This window comes from Labeo rohita, chromosome 17 (genome assembly GCF_022985175.1).
Source record: "Labeo rohita strain BAU-BD-2019 chromosome 17, IGBB_LRoh.1.0, whole genome shotgun sequence".
Taxonomy (NCBI): Eukaryota; Metazoa; Chordata; class Actinopteri; order Cypriniformes; family Cyprinidae; genus Labeo; species Labeo rohita.
In genome coordinates, this window is record NC_066885.1 from 8,994,116 (window position 1) to 9,008,443 (window position 14,328).

Consider the following 14,328-nt stretch of genomic DNA (forward strand, 5'->3'; position numbering starts at 1 on the left):
AAAAGGTTAAAAGAAAGATTAGATGTGCAGATAGGAGCGCTAAATAATGCAGAAAATAACCTTTGTGACCAACATAAGTTTATGATTTTTACATGCTTTGTTTATGTAGATAATCTTCAGAAATGAACACAACTTCAGGACTCATATTTTAGCCTAAAGCAACAGTTTAAATGCCTTAATGATGGATTTGTTTCTTGCAAGCACAGCTTTTCGCTTCAGAAGAAGTTGAAATGTGTGGATTACTTGTAGATTATTGTGATGTTTTTATCAGCTGTTTGGACTCTCATTCTGACAACATCCATTTATTACAGAGGATCCATTAGTGAGCAAGTCTGAATACTGTGAAAATAACAGGAAATAACGTACTATGGAACCCATAAAGGGAATAAATAGAGGGTTTGCACTTACGTCACAGTTTGGTCAGTGACCTGGATGTGCGGCTATGTTGGTGATATTCGGATGTAACCAACAGCATTGACTGCATGATTAATATACTACTGAATACGTTGTTCTGCTAATTTATGTTGTCCAAACCATGGGAAAAAACGTGTGGAAGTTGCTAAATCATATAGAGAAGGACTTAGTAAGCAGGAAAGGACGCACTGTTTTGTCAAACGAAAGTTAATAGGTGGTAAAGATATGTACGAGCAGTATTAATTAGGATATTAGCCTAATATTTCACCTACCTGACTGGAAATGATAAGAACACCAATGTTGTCAAGATTCTTTCCCTGGAAATCCTGGTTCAGTTTGGCCAACCACAAACGCCTTCTTTCCTCAGACAGTTTTTTTGCACTCTTCTTGATTTGTTATAACTTTTGGAAGTCTATATTTCTCCAGGTCCGACCAATAAGTACAGCCCAAAAACAAGACAATAACTAACCATTTTCAGCAGCAATAAATAATGGCACTGAACCGAATGGAACTCGCAAATCTTGCTGATTATTAACGCTGAAAATGGTCAGTTATTGTCATGTTGTGAGCTTTACTAATCGGTCGGATCGGAAAAAACATTTGGAGTAAGTTACTAAAGAGTGCCAAAAGTTATAACAAGAGTGGAAAAAACTGTTTGCGGAACAAAAGACTTTTGTGGTTGGCCAAACTGAAGCAGGATTTCCAGGACAAGAATTTTGACAACATTTTGACCTGTTTGTTCTTATCATTTCCGGTCAGGTAGGTGAATTAATACTGCTCGTATGTATCTTTACCACCTATTAACTTTAGTTTGTCAAAATATCACACCCTTTCCTGCTTACTGAGTCCTTCTCTATATGATTTAGCAGCTTCCATACGTTTTTTCTGTGGTTTATACAGCATAAATTAGCAGAACAATGTATTCAGTAGTATATTAACCATGCAATCAGTGCTGATGTAAGTGCAAACCCTCTATTAGAAGACCTGGAATATGTGTAAGTTTTACTTTTATGGTAGAAATAACAGACTGTATGAAAAACTTTTTTGAAATGAAAAAAGTCATAGGGGGTTGGAAATAATTCATTTCGAGGTTATTTCTTTAACTTACAATCTGCTCTCAAAAGGTCCAATTTCTCCAGTTACTCAGCTGTTTCACAGTGCTTTTGGACACTTTTCCCTCTACACCACCTCCCTCACCGGCCACACAAAGCTCCTACTGTATAAACATGCTTACCCAACAGCTGAGCAAGCTTTTCCACTGAATATTTTCTCTCAGACACAAATGTCTGTCATTCAGCACAAGCCAGACGTGACGCTTTGAAACAGGGCTCAAGATTTCTTTCTCACATAAGCATGGAGTCGATGTTCACAGGTAAATTACAGTCATGCAAGGCCAATGTGATGTCACTGTCTTTAAAAGATCCTGTTACTCCAGCCCCAAGAGAGCCGCAGAATGATTCACTAGGGAAATCCACTCAGGTTTTTCCAAAAGATTAAGTGTTTCCGACATAAAACCTCCCACAAAATTGGTGTGGCAGCCACAACTCTTAATAAAAATGGGTATTACCACAACCAGTTAACACAAGTGTTTGCCAATTACAGACAATTAGCGACCACTCGGCACGCAAGTGAAGCAGTCAGTAAAAGTGCAAGTTTGACAGGAAATAACTGTATGGAATTTGCATACCTAAGCGTGTGTGCCAATTCAGAATTTTATCTACAGATTCCTTTGCATTACAAAAATATACATCTTTAGTCTTAAAAATACTGTGTTGGAAAGAGAAACACTGGTAATGTGTCCCCAGAGATGTACTGCGAATGTTGTTCGTACTTTTAGAACAAGGTCATGTTATGTGTGGCTGTTTTTACTGCATTCCCGCAGCGGTCTTACCATTTGGCAGGCAGTGACGGCCATTGCCATAGAATCCTGAGTTGCAGTGACAGCAGAAGCCGGTGGGATAGTCTGTGCAGTGTCCGTTCTGACTGCACTGCTGCTGGAAGCGCTCACATGTCTCTTTATTATCGGTTGAGTAATGGATCACTGCAGGAGAGAGCGGAAAAGAGAGACAAATTGCTCTTAAGTAGGCTAGTAAATTCAAACTTAGTCATTAATCATAGGTTAAACTCCTACACAATCTCGAGTTCTCTCTGTATTGTTTAGACAGATAATTATACTGAATAATAAGTCCAAGTAACAATATTGAATCAAATAATATATGAATCAAAGTAATAGTGCATAAAAAAATGTAATGATACTTGCATGCCCATATATAGGAATTTTAAGTTCATTTTTCTTTGTTTTTAACTGATATTCTTTTCTTTTTCTTTTTTTTTTTGGAGAGAAGTGGAAAAATACATGCTAAGCTAAAATATACAATTGACCCTTTTGCATTTTTTAAAAGTTTCATTAATTTTGTTTTGTCATTTTTTTTGTTGTTTTTGTTTTTCCTATTTGTTTTATTCTTTTTTTTAGTTTACATTTTTACCGTTTTTATTTTTTACAGTACAGTTTTTAACTTTTATTAATTTAGTTGTCATTTTAGTTTTTTTCCATGTTTTGATTCCATTTTGTTTAGTTGAAGTTTTTCATGTATTATCATTTTTTACAGTTTTTTTTTTTTTTTTTTTTTTTTTTACAGTTTTTAGATTTTATTAAGTTTATGTTGGGTCTTTTTTGTTTTTGTTTTTTCTATTTATTTTCTTTCCCTTTTTTCATTTTCCATTTTTTGATTCTATTTTTTTAGTTAAGTTTTTCATCTATTAATAATATTTTGAATTACCATTTTTATTTTATTTTTTATTTTTTCCTTTTTACAGTACAATTTTTATTAATTATTACAAGTTTTATTAATTTTATGTTTTGCCTTTTTTCATGTCATTTTCCATTTTCTGATTCTGTTTTTTTTTTTTTTGAGTATTATTGATATTTTAAATGATCATTCATTTTTTTTACAGATTTGTTTTTTAATTTTCACAGTTTTTATTTTTTAAAGTACAATTTTTACATTATTATTAATTATTTGTTTGGTCTTTATTTGTTTTTTTTTTCTATTTAGTGTTTTTTTATTCTATTTTTTGTTTTAAGTTTTCATGTAATATTTATTTATTTCAGTCGTATTCCAATTACAAATGACTTAAAACTTTAATTAACAATAACAATGCTATGTAAACACACTAAACATACATTAACATATATTATAAACAAGCATAGTTTGTCTGCAATGACGTATGGCAACAGTTGCTAAAGTACGATTGGTAAGTAACATATTTAAGGCGGGGCTTAGCAAAGGTTCAATCAAATATATGTCAGTATTGGCTATGGATCACAATCATTCAACTCTCACCTCCAGAGTCAAAGTTCACTTTCTCCTCAACACTGAACACTTGACCACCAGAAGGGTGAGGTGGGACATCCTTCACAGGGTTCGGGTACACCTGCAGAATTGCGTGCTTTGGTAATGGCCGCTGGGGCTGGGTCACGTCCTCTGGGGGGAGATTATGGAGATCTGGCTCAGGAAACACTGGAGGCTGAGGCGGAGACAGACCAAGGGACACCTCCTGGTTGAGACGCTTCAGTATGGAGGAGTCCTGCTCTGGCTCAAGAAACTCTGTTGTGGTGGGTTCTTGGAATTCTGGATCAATAGGATCGTACTCCTCCTCATCTGTGACTGTGTAGTCTTCATCAGGAAACACAGCATCCAGGACTGGGGGAGATTTGGATAAAACAGGCTCGTGCTGTGCAGGAACGACATTCTGGAAGGAATAACTGTTTCCAATGTAGAAGAGCCAAACTCCAGCCTCTCCTATGTTACCTTTTCTGAAGAGTTATAATAATAAATTATATACAATCAAATTTTAATATAAAAACTTTTTAATGAATTTTCTATTATTTTAACAAAGACCCATTTTAAAATGATAATTCCTCTGACGCTTACTGGTAAAGGTTCTTGATGGACTGCTCATTGCTGGTTACGCTGTAGTACGGCCCCTCTGTCCTAGAAAAGAAGAGGTAGGACAGCTCTCCTCTGGTGAAGCCCACACGAGCTGGAAGCTCGATTTCGACATTGTAAGATTCTTTGGGCCGTGTCCCAAAAAACTGCAGGCCATCCTCAGGGTATAGGAAGAGGGCATAAGTGTCCTTCTCATTGTACGCAAGCACCACTTGGAATGTGTTTACCTAGAAGAAAGAGGAGCATTACTCCAGAATCTGTGCAGCACTTTAGAAGGTACTAAAACTTTCAAAACATATCACCTGTAAATATTCCATTATATACTGTAAATCTGTCTAAAATAGCTTACTTAAGAACTTTTGGACAAAGTGCTCTGTAAGAGATTTGTTTTCTGTCTACATCAATCAGTACAAGAAACCTCGACCATCTAGAACATCAGCAAAATCCAAATATGGTGTTTCTAACAACTTCATTGATTTTACAAGCCTAGTAGCCCACCAAATGTGAGATGTTCCCCACATCAATGCTTTTGTTGTTTTTCACACATAGTTTTACCTCATTTAACAGACCACTAAAAACTGAGAGTCTAGTGTCACCTTGCTCTTGTCAGCAATGGGATCATGAAGATCAGAGGATATTATTCATGCTATTTTACTGTTATTTATATACTATTATAGTATAACAAATTCTAACTAAAGTTCATTGCCCAACTATATTTGATTGCAAAATATACAATATATCAATAAGGACGCTTGGTGCAGTTGCTGCAAAAATGGGGAAAGTAACATTGCATTTTGATAAAAAAAAAATTACAAAACCAAAACTTCAGAGTAATGATGAAATGTTCCCAATAAGACAATAAATTTCTATTACGACAACATATTTGGGTCTATTTTGATTTCATGACTTAAAGGGATTGTCCACCCAAAAATTCATTCACTCATTCTTACGTCATCCCAAATTTGTATGACTTTATTTTTTTCTTTGACTTTCTTCAAAACAAGATATTTTGAAGAATGTTGGTTACCAAATAGTTTCTGTTCAATTTGACTTTCGATTGACCATTGTATGGACAAAAAAGCAGAATGAAAGTCAATGGGAACCAAGGTTGGAAATTAACGCCAATCAGAGGCGCCTAGATAAATGCACCATTCAGAGGCGCTTAGATTTGTCAGCGTTGAAAATGCTCCAATCAGAGGTGCTTAGATTAGTCAGCGCTGAAAGCATGCCAATCAGAGGCACTTAGAATAGTTGCCATTGAAAACGTGCAAATCAGAGGCGCTTAGAATAGTTGCCGTTGAAAACGCACCAGAGGCACTTAGAATAGTTGCCTTTGAAAACGTGCAAATCAGAGGCGCTTAGAATAGTTGGTGTTGAAAACGCACCAATCAGAGGCGCTTAGTCTGTGTTAAAAACGCGCCAATCAGAGGTGCCTTAGATTAGTCAGCGCTGTGTTGATTGCACATGCTCGCAAATTCCCTCATCATAACAGCACAATGTAGATATGTAAATAGTTAAAAGATTAATATCGTACATTTAGTGATTATAACGGGATGTGTGCATGACATGCGCTTGACTAGACTAACGTCATGGACTGACATGTTTGTCTGTCAAGCCAAAATTTGACGTGCCAAAAATGCAGACACAAAACAAAAACATTTTTATATTGTTTTCTATATCAATATTAATAATCATTATTACAATATAAAGAGCCATCATCTACAATACTGATTTTTGTCATAATAATGCAGCCCTATGAGCTTACAGTTTAAAATATTGATTAAAGTAACTGGATAAATTAAAGTATTTGACAATAAAGACAGCATAGTATGTTATTAATATAGTAGGTTATTATTATAAAAATTGCCCTCACAAATGTAAAAAATGCCAGGGGGGAAATATTGCCCCTTAATGGAAAAGTTCATTTCTGTCCCTGATGGGAACCGAAACTGTTACCCACAACTTCAAAATATCTTTAAGCTCCACAGAAGAAAAAATGCTTACAGGTTTGGAACAACATGCGGGTGCATAAATGATGATAGAATTTTCATTTTTGGGTGGACTGTTCCTTTAAGCCAACATTTCTAGCTTGACATCCTAATGACGTTCCAACACAGATATCAAGATGCCCTTCCCCCTTTCCAGTCTCTCACGTACACACAGAGGATGTGTGTGAAATTCCTCTCCTCTGTTTAGTAATCCAAGCTGTCCCCGAGTGGAGCCATCACCTCCACAAAACAACCCCCCAATTCCAGAGAGACAATACTGCATCTGGCTTTCAGAGAGCCTCGGGCTGCCTCATTCCCCAGCATGCATCTCTCCTGGATCCCCTCACCCAACTTTGCTGCCTTCAGCTTCAAACTCCTAATTGCAGGACCACACTGCCTCGAAGCACTACAGAAACACACCCATAAACAAGATTGTTTAAAGATGTTATAGTACGAAAAGAAAAATTAGGCCCCGACAATGAAAGGGTCTATGGACTTGAAATAGTACTACGTCACTACTGCCTCCATAAGCCTTCTTCCATCCTTGAGATGTATCCAAACAGCCAGACATGTGAGGGACTGGAGGGGACATAAGACTAGATAAAGCGGTTTAAATCCCAAAGGCAAACATAAGATATCATCTAGAGATTTCCACCATTTAGACCCCCTGAGTTTCAGCAAACTCTCCAAGCGGAAACGTAGTAAATCAACTCAAGGATGTGCTTTTTTTTTAAACAAGCCCTTTGGCCCACAGCTCTTCTATTGCAATCAAGTAAAATTTAGTAAGCAAACATTGCTTAAGATAGTAAACAGTTCTGAAAGCATGCAACTCTCTAGTCAGGAAAGATGACTGCGGTTTGACTTTCAACCCAGTAACCATGCATGAGCCAAACAGCAGGAGACTTACATTATTGAGCCAATTTATCACAAGTAATGTGGAATATCTATTTTTAAGACAACCTAAATTCCATACTAGTATTTGGTATATTCTTTGTGGCATTTAGCTTTGACTGTGATGATATATACTGTAATGTAATACTGTACATACTGTAATAGTGGTTTTTATTATTTGCATTTAGCATTCCACCAAGATCCACCATTGCCATAGAGTACAGCTGAAATTCCTGATAATATTTAGAGGATGCAAACATGAACAAGGCCTTACGCAACCCAAACAAGAGGAAGAAATGCTGCTTCCGGAACCAATGAATAACAAATGATAATTCTTTATGCACAGTGCAGCTGTTTCTTCTCAGCTGTCTGGATGAGAAAGCCCAATGTGCACTAGAGGCTTGAAGAATGGCCTGTTCTAGGGCTGGGCAGTTTGACCAAAAATCTGTATCATGGTTTGTGTTAGGATTCTGACTGTTTCATGTTTATTTGAATTAGAATGCATTAAACAGTTGCAGAACCACTGCATTTGAATCACGATCCAAACAAACATGTTACAGATAGCATGAGCGGTTTTTGATGTAAATTAGATTGCATAATTTCAAAATTTAAAAAAAAAATTAGAATGGTCTGACCTTAGCTTTGTGAAATTACGCTACATAAAACATGCCTGCTCAAAACAACAACAGTTCAAGAGCTGAATGAGATGCAAATTCACTCTCTGACAGCAGGTGGTGCTTATGGAACAGCAGCGATACAGAGTGATTATTGCTGCTGAAAATGGTGAATTATTGTCATGTTTTGGGCTGTACTAATTGGTCGGACCGGGAAAAACATTTGGAATACTACAGACTGCCAAAAGTTATAACAAATCAAGGAGAAGAGTGCAAAAACTGAGGAACAACAGGCATTTGTGGTTGACCAAACTAAACCAGGAGCTCCAGGGCAAGAATCTTGACAACATTCGTATTTGTTCTTATTTCCAGTCAGGTAGGTGAAATACTGGGCTAAGATCTTAATTCATACAGCTTGTACGTATCTTTACCACCGATTAATTTTAGTTTGTTAAAATATTGTGCCCTTTCCTGCTTACTAAATTCTTCTCTGTATGATTTAGAAGCTTCACACATTTTTCCATTGTTTAGACAGCATAAATTAGTAGAACAACGTATTCAGTAGTACATTAACCATGCAATCCATACTGTTGTTTACATCCGAGTATCGCCAGTATGGCTGCGCATCCAGGTAACTGACCAAATCGTGACGTAAGTGCTGTAAACAAACCAACTGCGCTTTTAAATACTACATTAATATGCCTTTTATGGAGGTAAGATAAAAAAGAAAATATCATCTAAACATTCTAAAGATCCTTATAAGCAACATAAAACTGGTTGTTCAAAAGCCAGATTTAAGGTAAGATTTTTTAAATGTTTTTGTAACAGTCTCATATGCTCATCAAGGCTGCATTTATTTAATCAAAACTACAGTACAACAGCAAATACAGTACTGCTATCCACCTTTTTCTTTAACGCAAAAGTAAGCCTATGGGTGAGACTTCCGGTTCATATCCACTATTGGAAAATAAAAATGAGACCAATAGCAACGTGCAGTAAATGGTAAAACTGTTTGCACTACAAACCAGTGTGCCCATAATTAAGATAATACTTTACAATAAAATGGGAAGACACACAAATTGGTAAGATCAAGAAGGAAAACGAGCTGTTTTGTACAGCCAAAAATAGCTGGATGTTGATGAGACCAGAAGCCAAACCCATAAAATTTATAAATGACCGCGCCCACTTTTACAGGAAAAAAATGGTGGATAAAACAGTGTTAGAATTCAAAATTTATTGGTGAAAAAAAACTTGGAAACCATGACTTTTTTAGGATTCTTCTAAGAATGGAGAGTATGCATTTGAAATAGAAATCATCGTAACATTTTGAATGTCTTTAGTGTCACTTTTGATCATTTGAATGTGTCCCTGCTGAATAAAAGTATTAATTTCTTAAAAACTTTTATGCACTAGTGTTCGCTTCACAATTTATCTACAGACTTTGTGTCTAATAATAAATAAATCAACTCTAATTGGTGGATCATGGCTCAAAATAGATTGTGGGGCTGTTCTAACGGACATTAGAGAAAATCAATGCTAAATTATATACAAATAATTTGTACAATTACCATAGCAAATAGATTAGATTTTTTTTAATTCTTCACTAAATCATTTTTTATTAATCTTATTATATTTCACTGTATCATTAAATGTACTCTTTATTATAGTATAGTATTTTATGATATTACTAGATAATATACAGTTAATAAATATAAATGTTGCATTTTAAGTGCATTTTTGTTTGCTTTTGTACAATTCGGGTAATGTGCTTGATGTCCAGTGTAAAATTTCATAGCCATAAAACTTGACTTGACAATACTGAATAAAAAAATAACTTGGTAACACTTTAAAATAAGGTTCATTAGTTAACCCTAGTTAACTAAGAATAAATGCTTCTACAGCATTTATTAATCTTTGTTAATGTTAATTTCAGCACTTACTAATGCATTATTAAAATCACAAGTTGTGTTTGTTAACATTAGTTAATGCACTGTAAATAACATGAACTAACAATGAACGACTGTATTTTATTATATTTATTTCATTACGTTAATACATTAACTAATGTTAACAAATGACACCTTATTGTAAAGTGTTACCAAAAACCCTTTATTGGCCCCTGAGAAATGCTGTGGCTTTAATCATCTAAAACCTTCCCAAGCATTTCTGTGGTATGTGAGGTGTTGAGAAGACCTAATCACTGTGGTGACAGGGACAATTAGGAGCAATTCAATCCCACCCATTGTTCCTGTGAACTGCAGGTAAAATTAAAAGCTCAGGGATAGATTAGCAGGTAAGTGGGAGACGCTATTGTATGTTCAGACACCCTCTAGGCCAAAAAAAGAAGATTAGGATGACCAGCTTTGATAACCTTGGCCTAAAAGGAGCTTGGGAAAAGCCACATCCCCAGGTCACATTTAGTACTGCTCTAAGCAATTCACTTACCCGATTGGATGGGCTAGAAGTGCGGGTGACCTCCTCATAAGCTGACACATTCTCCCAAGTGGCGATAAAGGCATGGGTTGGGGTGAATGTGGCATCTGGAAAACCTCTCTTGACGTCCGCTTCCGCCCGCTTCAGCACGGTAGGAGACTCCGTCTGCCGGTAAAAGATGGATCCTTTTCCTTTGCTGGTGTCAATGTCAGCAAGGAAGGGGGCGATGACAGGGAAGTCGGTGGGGAAACCGTCATCTACATACTGCTTCTCCATGGGAAGATCCTGAGTTGAGATGATTCCATTGGTGGCCACCTGGAACGAGAGGCAAAACAGAACAAGAACTGTCTATAATGATCTAATTCCGGGGTCATATTCTTACTTTTTGGAGTAAGAACACAAAGATAAGCTTTATACTTTAAATGTAATAAAAAAAAAAAATTTACATTTTAAACTTTTAAAAACATTTAAATTATGAAAAGAAAAAATCCATGCTTTTTTAGAGATATTAAAAAAAAAATGAGAAGGAATGACAGTCATACATAGATACTCACATATAAGTTTGTGAAGGACGCCTCATAGAAGTACATGGGTTTGGTGAGAGTGATGACTTTAGAAGTTTCATCGTCCCCTTCTTGCAGAGTTGCATCGCCGTAAAACATCCCATATGGATAGATGTCATGTCTGTGAATGGCTGTGACATGCTGAACAGTCCATGAAAGTTGTAAAAAGAAGAGCGCTATTTTGTCCCACGTCATTTTTATGAACAACTGCTACACATGCAGCTCGTATTCATGCGGCACGCTCAGTTTGAATGAGATGATGTTGGGCATGAAGGTGGGAAGTTTGCGATCCAGGCATTGAACGGGAGGGACTGTGGGAGGTCACTCGGACGTTGATTGGCTGACGGGTGACACACGGGACACCATCTGTATTTCATTACATTTATTAGAGAAAAGACTTTGGGGAAAAATAAGTCTTTTAACGGCGATTTAACGGCGACATTTATTAGAAATTATTTTTGGTTAATAAAATTTAGATGCATTTTCACGTGTGTCATATAATATTACATATTCTCTGACAATATAATGTTCATATAATAATGCATTATATTACTTTTACGTTTTTTTTAGAGAAACTTATTTTGTTAAATATCCTTTTGTTTGCTTAATGTTGTTTTTCCTGTTTTACCTGACAGTTTACTGATAATTGCTTTAAGACTGCTTTAATCAAATTCGTAATCTAATCATTTTACATCGTCTTTAATCAGTTTAAGGAGTGTAAATACTGGATAACAAATGGATGAGCGTCGCAAATCACTGCTGAGGCTCATCAAAGCCTCAATGACCGTGAATATTCACACTGCTCGTTTTTTTAGTTCACTTACTATTTGAATAATGTGTAAATAATACATACGTTGTGTAAATAATTTATTATGTGAGCACAAACTATATGTATTTAATATTTCGTTCATCCGTATTGAAAACGTATCACACGTCTTGCTTGTTTGTTGTGCCATCTAGTGGCTATTCCTATGTGTGACTCTAATAATAAAAGTGTTTTTTTAAAATTGAGATTTATACATCATCTGAAAGCTGAATAAATAAGTTTTCTATTCATGTATGGTTTGTTATCTGGAATCTGATGGTGCAAAAAAATTAAATACTTTAAAAATCCACCTTTAAAGTTGTTAGAAATGCATATTACTAATCAAAATTAAGTTTTGATATATTTACAAAATCTCAACATGTACAACATGATCTTTACTTAATATCCTAATGATTTTTGGTATTAAAAAAAAAAAAAAATCATTTTGACCCATGTATTTTTGGCTATTGCTACAAATAAACCCATGCTACGTAAGACTGGTTTTGTGATACAGGGTCACATATGTATATGACAGTGTTGGAATAGGAATTATCCAAAGCTAGAAATAGTGAAAAAGGCATATGGCACAAACCATAAAGTGTAGCACAAGAGAATGTTTCTGAGGTGTGCCTTGGCTTTAACTTTTCTCTAACAAATTCTCCTGTAAACAAAATGTGTTTACAGTGCACTTAAAGCATTTGCTGCTTAGAGAAATGATTACTCATTTGAGACATGGACTGCAGAGCACAGGTCAGTTTTGCAAGTAAGAACAAAGTTAATGAAACCATTGCAATGTTGGATTTACACTACCAGTCAAAAGTTTTCAAACAGTAAGATTTTTTATGTTTTTTTTTAAAGAAGTCTCATCTGCTCACCAAGCCTGCATTTATTTGATCTGCAAAAACAGTAGAATTTAAATATGTTTACTATTTAAAATAATGGCTTTCTATTTTAATATATTTTAAGTTGAAAACACCAAAGTACAATTTTTTCAGGTTTCTTTGATAAATGGAAAGTTCAGAAAAACAGCATTTATCTGAAATAGAAATCTTTTATAACATTATAAATGTCTTTATCATCACTTTTGATCAATTTAAAGCATCCATGCTAAATAAAAATATTAATTTCTATGATTTCTTTACCTAATATATATATATATATATATATATATATATATATATATATATACACTAAGCTTTTGAATGGTATACCCCCTGGGCTTAAGACTAGTCCCAGACTAAAGTGTAAATCTGAGCTGTTTCACCTGAAAGAAACTGGCACTGATTGACCTTGAAATATGTCAGTGCCCTTGTTTTGTCTCAGGCTGCTCACCAGTAATGTTTTTTCCAAAGCATGTTTAAACAAAATTAGTCTAAGCCCTGTCTGTGAAACCAGCCCATAGTGTATAATGTTACAATGCTTTTTATTTCAGATAAATGCTGATCTTTGGATCTTTCTGTTCTATAATAATACTAATAATTGTTTCTTGAACAGCAAATCGGAATGCTATCTGAAGGATCATGTGACACTGAAGACTGGAGTAATGATGCTGATAATTCAGCTTTGATAACAGGAATAAATGACATTTCGAAATATATTAAAATAAAAAGTTTAAATAGTCAAATATTTACAAATTTTACTGTTTTTGCTTTACTTTGGATCAAATAAATGCAGGCTTGGTGAGCAGAAGAAACTTCTTTAAAAACATCAAAAATCTTACTGTTCAAATACTTTTGACTGGTAGCGCATGCTTTTTTTTTTTTTTTTTTAGGTTAGTCTTTAAACTAACCTAACTTAGACACAAATAAATTAAAACAGTACCCAACGACACTTGTTTAATTACTAACAAAAGATGTTTAGTGTCCAGAAAGCCAAAAGGCCCCTCAGGGTGAAAGGTCATTTAGATTTGATCTCCTCTCAGATCACTGAATAACAACAAACACCACCACAGCACTTTCCTAAACAATGTGTGTCAAGCAATGCAAGCAATGACAAAAGATCAAATTTGAGGTCATTTGATTTATTTGACCAATAATACAGTAAAACAGTAATACTGTGACATATCATTACAATTTAAGCTGTTTTCTATTCAAAGCCATAAAAGTATTCCTTTAATGCCTAAGCTGAATTTCCAGTCTTCAGTGTCACATGATTCTTCAGAAATCATTCTAATATGCTGATTTGCTGCTCAAGAAACATTTCTTATGATCAGAAAACAGCTGAGAAAGGTCAAAAGAACAGCATGTACTTGAAAAACAAATATTTGTAACATTATAAATAAATTTACTGTCATTCGTGATCACTTCAATGCAATCTTGTTGAATAAAAGTAGGTAAATATATAGATCAGTACCTTATTTGGCGTGTAGAGGGCGCAAGATGAAAACAAATAACACTAAAACTAACTAACAGCTGTTGCTGAATTAGCAACAATTAGTAACTAAGCATAAACGTTTTTAGTTTTTGTGTTGCAAATAAAACGTTTATCACTCATCTACAGCTCGAATTCATTTATTATTTGTTTTAAGTGACTTAACTGCTTTATTTATTCATCCTACAATCATAAACTGTACAATAAGGCTTGTATTATAATTTTGTTAGTGGACCTTTGTTTGTCTGCTTAACGCATGACTGGAATTTGATCGTGTCCTGATGTACTTGTGATGTTCCA

The 14,328-nt window shown here is 35.0% G+C and overlaps 1 protein-coding gene across 1 annotated transcript in view; it reads right to left on the reverse strand.

The window, feature by feature from the left end:
• Positions 1-11,116, reverse strand: part of nid2a (nidogen 2a (osteonidogen)) — a 43,446-nt gene extending 32,330 nt beyond the window's left edge. The window contains exons 1-5 of the mRNA XM_051132559.1: positions 10,845-11,116; positions 10,303-10,605; positions 4,350-4,591; positions 3,759-4,231; positions 2,306-2,455 (exon numbers count right to left, since the gene is read on the reverse strand). Coding sequence (XP_050988516.1) covers positions 2,306-2,455; positions 3,759-4,231; positions 4,350-4,591; positions 10,303-10,605; positions 10,845-11,048 — 1,372 coding nt within the window. The 5' untranslated portion in view covers positions 11,049-11,116. The remainder of the gene's footprint in view (positions 1-2,305; positions 2,456-3,758; positions 4,232-4,349; positions 4,592-10,302; positions 10,606-10,844) is intronic.
• Positions 11,117-14,328: the final 3,212 nt, after the last annotated feature.